Genomic DNA, 17,535 nt, shown 5'->3' on the forward strand with positions numbered 1-17,535 from the left:
CATTAATACCCCTTAATATCAATGGACTCAACTTGCCCATAAAAAGACACAGGCTAACAGAATGGATACAAAAACAGGATCTGTCCTTCTGCTGCATACAAGAAATATACCTCAACTTCAAAGACAGACATTTCCTCAGAGCAAAGGGTTGGGAAAGATTTTGTAATCAAATAGACCTAAAAAACAGGCTGGTATAGCTATCCTAATATCTAACAAAATAGGCTTCAAACTAAAATTAATCAAAAGAGCTGGAGAAGGACATTTCATGTTCATCACAGGAAAAATCCATCAAGATGAAGTCTCAATTTTGAACATATATGCCCCAAATACAAAGGTACCCACATATGTAAAAGAAACATTTCTAAAGCTTAAATCACACATTCAAACTCCACACACTAATAGTGGGAGACTTCAACACCCCACTCTCACTAACGGACAGATTTGCCAGACAGAAAATTAACAGAGATATAAGGGAACTAACAGATGTTACAACTCAAATGGACTTAATAGATATCTATAGAATAGTTCACTCAAACACAAAAGAATGTACCTTCTTCTCAGCACCTCATGGAACCTTATCTAAATTGACTACATACTTGGTCACAAAGCAAATCTCAACAGATACAAAAAAATTGGAATAACCCCCTGTATCTTATCAGACCACCATGGGTTAAAGCTAGATTTCAACAACAACACAAACTATAGAAAGTCTAGAAACTCATGCAAACTGATCAATGCCCTACTGAATCACCACTGGGTCAAGGAAGAAATAAAGAAACAAATTAAAGATTTCCTACAATTCAGTGAAAATGAATGTACAACATCTCCAAACTTATGGGACACCATGAAAGCAGTGCTAAGAGGAAAATTCATAGCTCTCAATGCTCACATAAAGAAGTTGGAGAAATCTCACACTAGTGACTTAACAGCACACCTGAAAGCTCTAGAACAAGAAGCAAACTCACCCAGGAGAAACAGACACCAGGAAATAATCAAATTGAGGGCTGACATCAATAAAATAGAAACAAAGAGAATAGAATAGTACAAAGAATCAATGAAACACAGAGTTGGTTCTTTGAGAAAATCAACAAGATAGACAAACCCTTATCCAAACTAACCAAAAGGCAGAGAGAGAATATCCAAATTAACAAAATCAGAGATGAAAAAAAGGGGCATAACAAGAGACACTGAGGAAATCCAGAGAATCATTAGGTCATACTTCAAACACCTGTACTCCACAAAACTGGAAAACCTAAAAGAAATCCACAGTTAAGCACTGGACCGAGCTCCTGGAGTCCAGTTGAAGAGAGGGGGTAGGGATTATATGAGCAAAAGGGTAAAGATCATGATGGGGAAACCCACAGAGAAAGTTGACCCTAGCTAGTGGGAGATCATTTATTCTGTACTGACAGCTGGGGAACCTGCATAGGGCAGAACTAGACCCTCTGAATGTATGTGTGACAGTTGTGTGGCTTGGGAAGTTTGTGGGGCCACTGGCAGAGGGACCAGTATTATCTCTAGTGTATGAACTGGCTTTTTGGAGTCCATTCCCTATGGAGGGATACCTTGCTGAGGCTTGATACAGGGGGGAGGGGCTTGGTCCTGCCTCAATTGATATACCAGACTTGTTGACTCCCCATGGTAGGCCTAACCCTCTGTGAGGAGTTGGGTTGGGAAGGAGGAGGAGTGGAGCAGAAGGAGGGGGGGTGGGAACTGTGGTTGGTATATAAAATGAAAAAAATACTTTTAAATAAAAAAATAATGAAAAAGAAAGGAGAGAGAGAGAAAGAAAGAAAGAAAGAAAGAAAGAAAGAAAGAAAGAAAGAAAGAAAGATTTTCAAATACATGGTTTAGTGTGACCCCAACTGCACATCTCAAGCCTTGACCTTCTCTGAAAAGCAACTCAGTCCCTTTCCCACTATGTTTCTCTTGACTAACCTCACAGTTTCTCCTTTACTGTGTCCAAAGTTGAATCCTCAAGCTCAGCTTAATGGTACAGATCTGAGATGCCAGCCAGAGCTACATGGCAAGAGACAGTCTACAAACAAACAAAACAAGACAAAACAAAAGAATCAGAGGGTTAGAAGTAAGTACTCACTCCTAAGTAGATACTAGATGAAAAGCAAAGGATAACCAGACTACAAACCACAGATCCAGAGAAGCTAGGAAACAAGGAGTACCCTAAGAGGGACACATGGATTGCACTGAGAAGGTACAATAGATGAGATCTCCATGAGTAAACTGCGGGGGGGTGGGTAATAAAGGGTAGGGGATTGGAGATGAGAACATAAGGGAATAGAATGGTCGAGCTGGAACAGGGAAGGGGTGGGAGAGCAATGAAAGAGAAACCATGAGAGAGGGAGACATCATGGGGATAGGGAGAAACTGGGTGCTAGGGAAGTTCCCAGGAATCCACAAGGACAACTCCACCTTAGACTACTAGCAATAGTGGAGAGGGTGTCTGAACTAGTCTACCCAAGTAATCAGATTGGTGAATACCCTGTCATCATAGAGCCTTCATCTAGTAACTGATGGAAGCAGATGCAGAGACCCACAGCTTGGCACCAGGCCGAGTTCCAGGAGTCCAGTCGAAGAGAGATAAGAGGGATTCTATGAGCAAGAGGCATCAAGATCATGATGGAGAAACCTACAGAGACAACCAAACCAAACCAGTGGGAACTCATGAACTGTGGACGGATAGCTGTGTAGCTTCCGTGGGACTGGACTAGGCCGTCTGCATAGGCAAGACAGTTGTGAAGTTTGATCTACTTAAGGGGCCTCCTAGAAGTAGGATCAGAATCCATCTCTGGTGCATGAGTAGGTTCTTTGGAGCCCACTGCCTATGGTGGGACACCTTACACAGCCTTGGTGCAGGGGGAGGGGCTTGGTCCTGCCTCAACTGGGTATATCAGGTTCTTCTGACTCCCATGGGAGGTGTTGCCTTGGAGGGGGTGGAAATAGGGGGTGGGGGTGGGGAAGAAGGCTGGAGGCTGGGAGGAGGGAGAGAGGGGGGAATCTATGGTTGGTATGTAAAATGAATAAAAAAATTCTTAATAATTAAAATAAGAAAAAAAGAATGATATAAGGAAAACATCAAGAATAAGAGAGTTAGAAGGAACTAGAAGGGAAACATCAAGAATAAAGATAGAGTTAGAAGGAAAACATCAAGAATGAGAGACGGAAATCTCCAGGAAAATGAAGAATAGAAAACGCAAAAGTAGAACAAAGAAAAGGTCTGAAGGAAACCAGCAAGAGACTGTGTGAGTGTCTTTTCCCCTAACCCCCTCAGAGAAAAAAAGTCTAGTATGCCCTAACTCTGGGTTTCCCTTTGAGCCCTGTCCTGATGGAGGCTGGCACCACAGGCAGAGGTATCTTCCCTTCTTGAAGTACATTGAACTGTAAGATGAAATAAACCCTTTCCTCCCCAAGTTGGTTCTTGTCATGGTGTTTATCACAGCATTAGAAACCTAAGGCAAGGATTAAACAGCCAGGCAGTTGTTTTAATATCTAGAGGATGGGAGGGTTCGTCCAACTTTAGTGTCCCCTAGGAAATCACCATGTAACTGCTATGCAGGAAGGTGATGGGTTCCACAAGCTGATGTTCATAATTACATGTTCTACATGTAATTATGGAGCTAATGCTATGAGTCAGGCACAGTCCTGTGTTATAACAGTCACAAGGGCACGGTTACATCCTGGGGGAGCTGACTTCCATGCCTAACCTTTTTTAATGTTATTGTTATGATTATCATGGTATGTATAATGCATGTATAGATATGGGTGAGCATGTATCATGGTATACATGTGCCATGATGTGCAATTGCCATGGTGTGCATGTGGATTTGAAGGAAAAATTTCTCCAGTGATTCTCTCTTCCATGTGGATCCCAAGGATCAAATTCAGGTTGTCAGTCCTGCAGGAGAAGTACATTTCCCATAACCATCCCATGGCCTAATGACCGGTTCTGAATGAGAATTGTCTAAGCTTTATCAGTGCTTATCTTGTGTGTGTGTGTGTGTGTGTGTGTGTGTGTGTGCTTATCTTGTGTGTGTGTGTGTGTGTGTGCTTATCTTGTGTGTGTGTGTGTGTGTGCTTATCTTGTGTGTGTGTGTGTGTGTGTGTGTGTGTGTGTGTGTTTGAGAACTATGGGAATTCTGAACAATTAATCTAGGGTGAAGCATAACCAAAATTTACAAATGAATCTGTACGCATATTTCAAATAACTATTTATATTATATAATTTCAACAAACATCAAACTCAGTATCTTCTCTCTTTGTCAGATTAGGTAGGATAAGACACTGTATACATTTAAGTTCTTTTACACACATACATATGTGTGAGATATTATCTACTTTTCTATATTTTATTTACATATAGAGACACTTACACAGAAACACAGAAAAATATACAGCTGCTCTGGAGAAATGGCTCACTGATTAAAAGCATATGCTGTTATCTCAGAAGCCCTGGATTCCATTCCCAGCACCCACATGGTGGCTCACATTCTGTAACTCCAGTTCATGGGGATCTGATATCCTCTTCTGGCCTCCCCAGGCACCGCATTCACTTAGTTCACACACACACACACACACACACACACACACACACACACACACACACACACACACACACATAAACCCACAAAGGAAAAATACAACTTTTACAATATGTATTAATAGATATCTATCAAATGGGTACATTATATCTACATTCATTACAATACACAGAATCTCTAGTAAAAAGTTTCATAAACAGCTCTTGTAGTATTTTGTGAAAAAGTCTTAGAGACTTTCCTCACACTGAACACCTGTTTTAACTTTTTTTTTTTTCAAGACAGGGTTTCTCTGTGTAGCTTTGCGCCTTTCCTGGAACTCACTTGGTAGTCCAGGCTGGCCTCGAACTCACAGAGATCCACCTGCCTCTGCCTCCCAAGTGCTGGGATTAAAGGCGTGAGCCACCACCGCCCGGCTGAACACCTGTTTTAGATGGCACACAGTGGAGACATGCTTTTCTACTTATGCATTTCTACTTTAGACTTGCCACAGTTGTACAAAGCAAAACACGTTCCTCCAAGAGTAAAGACACATTCTCTTGCTTTGTCACTTACCTGCTATGCTGAATAGTACAACAGTAAATATAATACTTGTCAATAACCTCCTGGGTACCAGCTCAGCCAGCAATTTCCCAAGGAAATATGGTGGCACTCTGTAGTATCCACTGGTATGCTCATGTCTGGAGAGACAAAGATCATGTTAAACATCCTTAGATTAGTCCAGAAGACACAGGTGAGATGATGGCTAAGCTGACTACTGTCTTGACAGGGAGCCTAACAGGACAGTGTCCCCTATGCTCCATGCTGACTCCCATACACATCCCCATCTTAGGGACCAGCATCTCTAGGCCAGCATCCTGATGACATTCTCACTAGGATTCTCCCCATCAGAGAACTCTACCTTGTTTTGCCCACTCTGGTCAGACAACAGACCCTCCAGGGAAGCAGCCCCATGTGCCTCTTCTCAGAGTCTCTGCCCCTCTGAAGCTGGTTCCCTGAGGAGCAGCTCATTCCTACCTCACCTCAGACAGTGGTCATGGAGACTTCTCTCCTTCCAGTTCTCATGAAGAAGGTGACACTGTCACTCTGAGGTCACAGTGCAGCCTCAGGACACAACATCCTTCTCTCCAGCTACTCTCACTTTAGGACAGATGTACTCCTTAGTAATCTCTCTGTACAACTGTGAATCTTTACCAGATACGGAACCTGATCCTTTCCCTTCCAGCCCTTCCAGATCCCAAGCTCTTCCCCTCCCAGTGTCTTCTTTTCATCTCTGGTTTTTGTTTTGTTTTGAGACAGACTCACCTCTACAGGCTGGCCTTAAATTCCATATATAGCCAAGAATGACCATCCTCCTGCCTCTACCCTGGCCCCAAGTGCTGGGATTACAGGAATACAGCCATGCTCAGGGTTTGTGGTACTGTGAATCTAACACAGGGTTTCAGGCACACAAAGCACTCTAACTACTGAGTGAGGCCCTCAGCTCCTCTCTCCTGGGCATGCACTTGGAGAAAATCTTGGCCATCTTTGAGAGCAGTGAATCCTAAGCATAAGCCACCAGGAAAAGGTTCTTCCATGTTTGAAAAGCACAGGAGATAAACAGCCCTTTTCTACACAGCTGCTGTCTGGCTCTTTCCAGCCCTCCATCAAGAGGAGACTCTCATTCTTGTGCAGCTGTACCTCTCCAACTCCAATGTGCTGCCGAACCCACCACACTTTAGCTCTGTGAAACCCCTGACATCCTTATTTGGCGGGGGGTTAATGCATTTCCTGTTATTTTCAGCCCCATACAACTGTGTGGTCTGCAGCACTGAGATCTGATGATCTCACCCCAATTTTGAAACTTTCTCTAAGCAGCAGACACCTGTGCTCTTGATTTCTCATCCATTTTCAGTTAATATTAATAATCTCTTTACCTACTTCAAAAATCATGATACCGCATGATAAACACAAAATTTCGTAATTTATTTATTTTCAACTAAATAAATAAGAAAAAGGGGAAATTACTGGCAATTTATGAGATAAGATTCTAGGCCTAAGAATGAATGTAGTTCACTTGATCACCAGCCCCTGATGCCTGCTTCTGGAGCAAAGGGTTACTCACAAAAAGCGATTCCTGTCGATCACAAAGAGTTCCCCAGCGGTCACACTTGTGATGCTCTGAAAGCCTATGAGCAAGAAGAGCAGGTTGGCTCTGCAAGGAGAGAATGGAGGCAAAAACAACAATAAATTCAACATTAGGATGGTTGATTTCCAATACACCTTACATTACACGGATCAATTCTTAATTTAAAAAAAAAAAATAAAGCAGTACTGGAGATATGGCTCAGCAGTAAAGATTGCTTGTTCTCTTGTAGCAGACCCAGGTTTGGTTGGCAGGACCCACATAGTGGATCACAACCATTTGTCACTCGAGTTCAAGTAGAGACTGTGCTAGCTAGTTTTATGTCAATTTGACACAAGCTAAAGTTATCTGAAAGGAGGGAACCTCAACTGAGAAAATACCTCCAAAAGATCTAATTGTAAGGCATTTTCTTAATCACTGATGGATGGGGAGGGCCCAGCCCATTGTGGGAATGCGTCCCTGAGCTGGCTGTCCTGAGTTCTATAAGAAAGCAGGGTAAGCAAGCCATGGGCAACAAGCCTGTAAACAGCACCTGCCCATGACCTCTGCAGATTCCTGCCTAGTTCGAGTTTAGGTCCTGACTACCTTCAGTAATGGAATACAATGTGGAAATGTAAGCTGAATAAACCCTTTCCTCCCCAACTTGCCTTTTGGTCATGAGCTTAATCAGAGCAAAACAGGATCCAATGCCTCTTTCTGATAGTCACAGATCTCAGGCAAAACACAGACGTACATATAGGCAAACACTCATACACATAAAAATAAAATAAGTACTTAGAAAAAGAAATATGGAAAATGTATAACTGTTCTGGTTAAAAAGATCAGGAAATATGAGTCTCATGAGATATTTTCCTCTTTGTCTCCTCAGTGATATCTATTAATTGAAGTGTGTCTTCTAAAATGCAATAATTGGATAAAGACCCTTAAATGTAATGATTCTAGAGTATGCAATTTAAAAGTTAATTTGTTTTAGATGAAATGATGAGAGTTGAGCCCCATAATGTCATCTGTGTCCTCATCATGGGAAGAAACAGCATTGCAGTGTCTGCCAGGAGAGGGCTGAGACAAGGTGACCAGACAGGAAGAGGCTGGGAGAGAATCCTCACCTCAGATTCTCACACTACAGTGTGGAGACACATTTGGTTTTAAATCAACCGAGTCTGTGATATTCAGTCATGGCAGCCCAAGCCATCACTCCAATTTAACTAACAAAGTTGGTAAGCATCATTCCTAATGTATAAAGAGAGAAACATAAAGATTAATAAAACTCCAAGGAGTTTTCATATTCAGTTGGCTGTGTTACGAAGTGCTGTGGGATGGTCTGTATATCAAGTGTGTTGCTGATTGGTCAATAAATAAATCACTGATTAGCCAGTGGCCAGCCAGGAAGTATAGGTGGGACAAAGAGGAGAATAAAGCTGGGAAGTGGAAGGCTGAGTCAGAGACACTGCCAGCCGCCATGATGACAAACAGCATGTGAAGATGCCAGTAAGCCACAAGCCACGTGGCAAGGTATAGATTTATGGAAATGGATTAATTTAAGCTGTAAGAACAGTTAGCAAGAAGCCTGCCACGGCCATACAGTTTGCAAGCAATATAAGTCTCTGTGTTTACTTGGTCGGGTCTGAGCGGCTGTGGGACTGGCAGGTGAGAGAGATTTGTCCTGACTGTGGGAGAAGCAGGAAAACTAGCTACACAGAAGAGTAAGGATGAAAACATGAAACAGTGGAGGGAATCTCTACTCAACAACTTACTACAGACGTGAACTGCAGAAACATCTGTAAGGTCTTGATTTGATTATCCTTAAAATAGGCCAACAACTTCCTGCATGGTTTCCAGAGAGCTCGAAAAATAAATTCAGTTGTCAGAGACCAAACATGGACCATGGAAAAGTACTAGCTAGGCCAAAGAACAAGCCCCTACCCTAAACCGGATGCCCCTGAAGATAAAGAACAGGTCAGGCAGGTCAGGTAGCATAGCAACAGAACAATGGGCCCTGACCAGTGACCTTACCACCTAGCAGCCTCACGACTTGCACCTAGCCCTTTACCTGCACGTCCCCCTTGGTCATGCACCCCTTCCCTCCTCCCCTCCCCCTCCCATGCTATATAAGCCCTGCTGAGGAGAATAAAATTTGCAGCTTGATCAGAACACACTGTCTTGCTGTCTTCTCTCGTGTCTCCCCCATCCCTCTTATTCTTTCCCACAGGTGGGTCGCCCCCGTTGACACCCCGCTGGCCAGGGCATTCAGTCATGCTTATTTATGAAGAAATAGTATGTTGGTGTGATAGGGGATGGTAAGCAGGAGGAGGGGGAAGAAAAGACCCTCTGTAGTTTTCCTGGACACACATGTCAGGTTCCTCTAGGCAGATGCATGATTGGGTCGTAACAGCCAGCTACAAAACACCTTCTCAACTGACGGTCAGAGGTCACTGACTCTCTTTATCTAGGTACACAGTGGTTGTTAGATATCCAGATCAGATGAGGGAGACCTTGCCGGAGACTAGGTTTCCTACTACATTAAAGAAAAATTCCATTTTATAATCTACCAAAGACCAGATTAAAGAAGAAGGAAGGAAAAGAAAAAGACAGCCTAAGAATGGGTAAGACTCTGAGAAGAGCAGAAAGACCTCCAAACTCCTGGACTTAGGAGACAGAGGCATGAGGACTACTGCAGACTGAGGCCAGCCTGGGCTACATGACAAGTTCTGGGCCTGTCAGGTCACAACTGTATCCCTGCCTCAAAGGTCCAAACATACAGCAGAGGACCTGAGTACCCCATGACCAAACATTGAGTGGAGGAGCTGGGCACCCCATGACTAAACATAGAGCAGAGGACATGGGATTCTCCTCCTCTCCTAAAGAGCCAGACTTTCTTTCAAGGCTCATCTGTCTAACTTTATTCTACTAAATGTACAACTTTCTCTCTCCACTCTTCTATTCCCACACACAACCATTCTCCGGTGCTCAGGGCATTCAAGTTGTCCTCAAGTTCCATCTGTGCTTACTTTCATATGTTTTTTATCAACAAAACCAAGAACTTAAAAAGGGAACCTAATGGCCCTAGCCATACTTAACCTTATATACCACATCTACTTTCTAATCTGAGTTTTTACTTATTATAATTATTGATTGACAACCTATAGCTACACATTTAAGGTATAAAACTAACATGATTCATGAACAATTTTGTAAAATAATTATATCAACCTAAATTAGGTGATGCCTGTCACTACAAATATACATCATTTTAAAGGTAATGCATTAGAAATATATCCTCAGAAACTTTAAAATGTGTATTAATATTTGCTGGATTGAAGGTGCTGTACAATCTGTCTCAAAGGAAAAAAATCTTACTTCTTCTACTTAACAGATTTTACACTCTTATGTGTCTCCTCATTCTCCACTGCCCTGGCAAAGTGTACACTATGCTGCCTGGAGGTCAATTGCTTTATAATCCACATGTAAGTGAAACATGTTTGTCTTTCTGGGTTTGGATTATTTTACTTTGCATGATGTTCTGAAAAATCTACAATTCTATCCATATTGTTACAAATTCCTGTTTCAAAAATAAGCAGCAAATGAGTGACATTTTTCTTTACTATTTATGTGTTGGCAGACCCTTAAATTCCTTAACTTGGTTACTATGCATAGTGCTCTAATGAACATCAGACTTCACATGAATTTTCGGTAAATTATTTTAAATAGGCATGTAAGTATGCACAGGATAAATGTCTGTATCTCATTGTTTTTTGCAATGCCTTCTCCTTAATGTTTGGCTGCCACCTCAACCCTATAATGCTGTTGAGCAAAAGGAGCTCACATGCCACAAAATTCAAACCTAGTTTTTACTTGGACAATATACAAAGGGTATGATGGATCCAGAAGCATCTCTGGCCTCTTGAACGTTACTGATGAAGTAAATATTGATATTGACCCTGAGATTAATTTAATAGCTTCATTCCATAGATGATCTTGAGGAAGTGTTTCAAACTATCCTACTTAGGTTTCTGTTGCTATGTGAACACCATGACCAAAAGCAACTTGTGGAGAATGGAATTTATTTGGCTTACATATCTCAGGTCAGAGTTCATCCCCAAGGAAAGTCAGACAGGAATTGAAGGCAGGATCTTGGAGGCAGGGATGGAAGCTGAAGCCACAGAGGCGCGATGCACAATCAAACAAATCAAATATATTCAAGAAAATTGACACTGGAGCAACAAAGGAAGAATAAATAGGTAACTAAAAACATCTATGCACCAAGGCATTATAAACAGAATAAAGAGGAAATACACAGAAGGGAAGAAATATAAGTGGATTGTGTTCTGGTAGGCAACTCACATGTCAGAAACAACTATAACTCAATAGCAAGAAAAAAATTAAGGGCCAAAAGATGGTTCAGCAGGTAAGATGACTGCCGCCATTCTTGATGACCTTGAGGACCATCTCTGAAACCCATGTGATAGAGGGATCAGCTCTTGTAATTTGTCCTGTGACCTCCTCGTATATGCCCACACGTATATACATGCTAAAGAAATAAATATATTGGAGTGAAAAAATCATTCCTATTTAAAATGGAAAATTGCAGATACTTCATAAAAATCCAATGAATTGTGATTTATTTTTTCTTAAATATCTTATTCAAAACAAGAAAGAACATAAGTTTGGGTGAGAATGTGGAAATACTGGAGCCCTTGGGTTGTGCTGGTGAGGATATAAAATAGTACAGTGAAGTTGGAGACAGGACAGCAGTTCCTCAAACAATTAACCCAATGGCCTATGATTTGGCAACTCAAGCTTTCTACCTTAAAGAGCAAAAGTCCAGAGCTCAAAGCGATGTACTTGCACACTCAACAGCACAGTTCAGAGAAGTCAAAGGTGAGAGCAAACCACATTTCCAGACACAGATGAATGGGAAGCAACACAGCACACACACACACACAATGGACTATTATTCTGCCTTACAGAGCCCAAGATATTCCCACACGTGCCACACTTTGATGAACCCGAGGACGTCACACCAATGGAAACAAGCCAGACAAATCAAACAAAAACAAAACCCAAACAACATCAAAACCCAGATGCTTGTGTGAATCCAATTCAGGGTTCGCCATTAGTCACATTCAGTGACAGAAAGTAGAATGGTTGATGCCAGGAATCGGGAGTGGGTAGTATGTGGAGTCTTCTTTCAGAGCTATCTGATTCTATTCGGGAAGAAGAAGAAAAAATGCCCTACATTTAGGTATGAAATGTATACTTTCATATTATCTACACATAAACACATGTGAAAAGTGAGTTGTTCCACTTAGCTTTCAATGTACCAACACACTCTGTCACACGACAAAATGGTTATTCTGTTCTTGTCACAAATTCTAATTCTTAATGGATTTATATAAGCTCTAAAAAAGTGACAGAATTTCTCAAAATCAGGATCCAAGTTTGCTTACCTGGTCTTGACTTCAGTACAATCATTTCGTAGGAAACGGAAAGTGATGCCCATAAGCACGGCCACTATGATTGTGATAATTACCTTTCAAAAAGAAAATGGGAAAAGAAAAGTTTCCATTAGGAGTCTAAAGTATTCAACACATGGTCCATTATTTTAAGATATATGGTTTCCTAATCAGATCTCTCCAGTGAGATAAACACTATACTTTGGCCAGAGTCCATAGAATATTAACACACATGTTAATAGGCTGCTTGTGTGTTAAACTGAAAGTTAAGGTCTCTGCAGTCTGAGGCTCTGACAGTACAGACCCTGGGAAAGCTAAGACCTCTCCCAGTGCTCCATCAGGAACGGCCAGTGAAGGGCTCAGTTCAGGTTCTGAAACATGGATGACACAGGTGGAGAGAATGCAGGTGCCTGGGGAGGTTGGGGACGAACCAAAGTAAGAGACAAAGTGTTCACCTGAACTGAGACCTCAGCTCTGGTGCAGCGAACATGTGCAATTTCTACTTCAAGTGGTTTAAAGAACTCGGGCTTTCCTTACTCTAGTTAGAAACAAGTTCACCCCAGGCCAGGGGACAGCTCAGTGGCAGAGCCCTGCACAACATACACTAGACCTAGCCCTGATCCCCTCAACTGCAAACCAAATAACAAAACTGAAGATGACTCACAACCCAGTTCCTAGCAGTGGGATCTTGTGTGCTAAGAAGTGGGGAGCTGGTCCTCACCTGTGTCACCTCTGGGAAGTCTGTGCCTGTGTGGGAACGAGCACTATTGCTGTCACCACAGTGTTCAGACAGCGTCCTCTGGGTCACCTGATGCCCCATTGCCCCTCATCTCTGTCACTGCTGCTCCATCAGCCTCAGCCAGAGCAACCTGTGCTCAAGTCTCATATAAGCTGCCAACTCCTGCAGACCCTCATCTACCTCCATCCACTCGGTCTGTGCAGACAGTCACAAGGACCTGCACTGCTTTGGTTTTGGGTTATAATGGCTTTAAAAGATGCTTCACTTAGGAAAGGAGTGAGGCTACATAATGCTGTAACTTATATTAATGAATCTATTATTCGTCTGATGATGTTTTATAAGTAGAATATTATGATCTAAAACAAAGCATCCTCCCACATAACTTGATAAATTATAAACCAAAATCCTAGGGCTTGGAGATAAGGCTCAGCAGTTAAGAGCACTTGCTGCTCTTGCAGAGGACCTGGGATTTAGTTCCCAGCACCCAAACTGACCCTAACAACCTTCTGTAACTCCAGTTCCAGAAGATCTGATGATTTCTTCTGGCCCCATGGGCATGCACATGATGCACAGATATCCACGGAGGCAAAACACCCATACATAAAAAATAAATAATTTTAAAAATTAGTCCTCAAATTTTAGCATTGCTAACATGCATGCACAAACACACAGATTCACACACATACACACACACCACACAAATATACTCATACTTCCTACCTTATGATATTGCCTCACTTTTGAATAGTGAGTAGCCCAATTTGATTAATGTAACTCACTTTTTTCTAGAGTAAATAACAATACATTAACAGCAGAACTGACTCTAAGTTCTGGTTGAACAGGGACAGGGAGGTAGGTCCATGGTAGAGTGATTGTCCTCTCACGGCTAAGGCCCCAAAATCAAATACAAACACAGCAGAATCCTCAACATCATGAAAAAAAAGATAAATGAATAAGTGATGGCCCAGTGAGCTGGAAGAACCACATTTCTGTGTGACATTCATGTTAAAATAACAGAAAATCTTAAGGCATGACGATTCTTCTTACAGAGCCAGTTTAAAGAAAAGTAGAACCTCACTTCCTCCCAGTTCCCAGTCAGGTGACACGGAAGAGCACTGTTCAGTCCAGTCACTATCTATGTGTGAACTGCACTCTGAGTGGCTTCTGCTCTCACCCTGGACTCCAATAAGGAACAGCACTCTGCAATGGGCTCATCTCTCATGCAGTGCATGCACAGGCTCCCTCAGAGAGGATCAATGGCCTTGTTTCCTCATCCCATGATTTCAACCACAGACCATCCCCCTTTCCCTCCCCAGTCACCTCCACCCTTCCTACTTAGACTTTTTCCAAAGTCCCTACTTTCATCTGATATGCTACAATTTTATCTGTTTATTCATTACCATTCATCCATCAACATGAAAAGTTACATCAGGAGAAAAGCCTTTGACTCCCTGACTCATTCCTGGACATAAGCTTGTTCAATGCACTGGTGAATTAGACAGGTGTGAGGAACTCCCAGGTGTGCTGAATTTCTTGTTGCCTTTCCTGAATTAAATTTCCTACTGGGATTACTCATTATAGTTTCTCTAAATAAAAAAATCACCACTAAAAATGTTTTCAGTAAGTAGTATTTTCTGTAATGTTTTATTTGCTTTATTGAATATTTCTATATGACAAGTAGAGATGACAAATACATGGAGCAGAGTAGAAGATAAATGTGACCCCGAAGTAGACTGACTCATAAACAAATTGTTCCCACTTGTTTTCACAATACAATTAAAAATAATTCATCAGATTACCTGAGTCATAGTGACATGCGGAAAACCCCAGTAATTTTTGAATAAATGAGAGATATTCCACCCGAGCTGATTCCAGAAAGGGGTGACACACGTGATCTCCTCCAAGGCCGAGCTCCTCCCTGCCCTCTGTTCCCCCAAGAGTGGATCCAGCTCAGTTCTCGTTTCTCTGTATAAGGAGGACTGTACATACATGTTGGCTAATTTTTCTGTGACTTGGTGCCGTCTCCTAGAAAGCTCTGTATATTTGTCAGCTTTTGGGTAAAAGTGGACAAAGACAAAAAACCGTTAGACAATAATTTAACTGATTTTCCTGAGACACTTTTTATGAGTAACATAAATTATGTGTAAGTTTTTCCTTGAGACAGTCTCGTATATTTGTGGGAACAGGAAGGCTGAGGCAGAGAGCCGCTGCCAGCCGCTGCCATGACAAGCAAGATGTAAGGTACTGGTAAGCCACGAGCCACGTAGCAACTTATAGATTAATAGAAATGGGTTAACTTAAGATAGAAGAACTAGATAACAAGAAGCCTGCTGCAGCCATAATTTGTAAACAATGTAAGTCTCTGTGTGTTTACTTAGTTGGGTCTAAGTGACTGCGGGACTGGTGAGTGAGAGAGATTTGTTCTGACCGTGGGCCAGGCAGGACTGTAGAAAACTCCAGCAACATATATTCTAGACTGGCATAAAATTTGCTATGAAGCCAAGGGTGGCCTTAAAACTTCTCCAGGTCCTCCTGTGTCTGTCTCAGGTGCTGTGATGACAGGCATGCACTGCCCACACAGCTATGTGCTGCTGGGATCCAAACTCAAGGCTTTGTGCATGCTAGGCAAACATTCTACCAGTTGACCTTCATCTTCAACCCACCACAGTTTGAGCATAATAAAATTACTCCTGTGTAATTCCTTTACAGATTAGAAAAGTGTCCCTAACTGACCTGACTACTGTCATTATCCCATGGATACAGCAAACTGAATGACTTCTTCCCATCTGGATCCCCATTCTTAACAAAGTCTTTCTTCCCTTATGGATCTATATTTTGTTACATAAAAGCCTGGTCCCTGCTTTCTGCCTCTTGTGAATGTATATGCAAACGTGTAAACTGACAAGTATCTTGTTTTTAAAATGTTATAAACAAAGTCAGGCATGTTGATATATCCCTGAATACCTATACTTGAGACATAAGACATAAAGAGCACACATTCAAACCTAGTCTGGCTGTATGAGCAAACTCTATCTAAAACAATAACAAGAACAATATCAGAAACAATAAGTACATTTACTTTTTAACAGAAATTTCCCCTGTGAAAATATCATGTAAGTGTTCTTTTATAAATTAAATAAAAAACACACAGCACTAACTTACAGCAATTGTTATTAGCAAATTTTAGGACAGTTGATTAACATAAAAAGTTATTTTCTAACGAGACTCATGGTTGTGTTTTAATGAAATCAGTTAGACAAAAACCTGTGACTCAAGAAGATTCACATACCATCATGGCCATCTTCCTCTGTGTCTAATATAGCCGAGAAACCTCCATTAATGATGTCCAGGAAGAAGTCTGCAGGGTTGTTGTGGGAATCATATATGTAACCTACAAAGAAGGCAGGCCAGGAACACAAACCTGAGGACCCTCTTTCAGAGTGTGGGATGGGGAGGAGAGACAAAATATAAGCACTTCTTCATTTTCTTGTGCTTCCCCACTAATTTATCTTACTCTGTGAGTTCGAGGCCAGCCTGAGCTACCAAGTGAGTTCCAGGAAAGGCACAAAGCTACACAGAGAAACCCTGTCTCAAAAAACAAAAACAACAACAAAAAACTATCTTTCCTATTATATATACACTCATAATATTTCAGCAATCTCTGCTTCACATCCCATTGTATACATTTGTGTGTTTATGTTGGTTTTATATATATATATATATATATATATATATATATATATATATATATATATACACACACATATACAATACAGAGACATAGAGTAGACATAGCCTAGACATAGACAAAGACAACTAGACAGATACATAGACCAAACATAGGAATAGACTAGACACAGATATAGTCATAGACAAATCTAGACATGGACACAGAATAGACCTAGACTAGACATAGACATGACATGGGCATAGGCTATACATAGACCCTGACATGAACTAGACGTAGGCTGGACATACACATAGATATGTGAACTCTTCCTGTGAAAGAATCATTTGAATTTGGCCTAAATTTTTATTGGACTCCATAGACTCACAAATGTTTGCACCTTTTTAAATGGCCAAGATTAATCAAAACAAAGAAAGAGTATTGTACAGCAAATATTAAAACATATATTTATAGTCAAAGAGAATCTTCCATAACTATATTCATATTTCACTAAGATGAAATTGACAGCATGAACCATTACAAAATATGTCATCATCAAATCTGACTGTAAACAAACCAGGTAGATGAAAAACATGAGTCCACAGAAGCCAGACTTAAGCCACTCTATCTCCCAAGCATTGCCTAAACCTGAAATGCAAAGTTACTACTAATTTAAGTAACATCTCCACAGATCCTGAGAGTCAAATCACACTAGGGGAAAACTGAAAACCACCCTCTGTTAAGTGAGCAAGAACAGGATGATGCTGGGCTTTCCAAAGCTGTTCCAATGACGGATAACTGAACTTGAGGACAGCATATTAATTAAGAGAGTCACCATAACTGGGAAGCAGGACAAGAGGCTCAGGAAAAATACTGTAACACAGGCATGACACAGGAAAGCAGAAAGAAAAGAGATCTGATCAACAAGCTTTGCTACACCACTAACAGAGTCCTGTAAAATGGAGAAACACACACACACTAAGTCTGCATGAGGGTCA

General features: G+C 41.3%; 1 protein-coding gene across 1 annotated transcript in view; it reads right to left on the reverse strand.

The window, feature by feature from the left end:
- LOC128108988 (ATP-binding cassette sub-family G member 3-like) overlaps positions 1-17,535 on the reverse strand; it is a 48,017-nt gene that overhangs the window by 15,362 nt on the left and 15,120 nt on the right. The window contains exons 7-11 of the mRNA XM_052736011.1: positions 16,160-16,261; positions 14,670-14,920; positions 12,126-12,208; positions 6,658-6,747; positions 5,109-5,233 (exon numbers count right to left, since the gene is read on the reverse strand). Of these exons, the coding sequence (XP_052591971.1) occupies positions 5,109-5,233; positions 6,658-6,747; positions 12,126-12,208; positions 14,670-14,920; positions 16,160-16,261 (651 nt within the window). The remainder of the gene's footprint in view (positions 1-5,108; positions 5,234-6,657; positions 6,748-12,125; positions 12,209-14,669; positions 14,921-16,159; positions 16,262-17,535) is intronic.

This window comes from Peromyscus californicus, unplaced genomic scaffold, assembly GCF_007827085.1.
Source record: "Peromyscus californicus insignis strain IS unplaced genomic scaffold, ASM782708v3 Scaffold_13__1_contigs__length_99412109, whole genome shotgun sequence".
Lineage (NCBI taxonomy): Eukaryota > Metazoa > Chordata > Mammalia > Rodentia > Cricetidae > Peromyscus > Peromyscus californicus.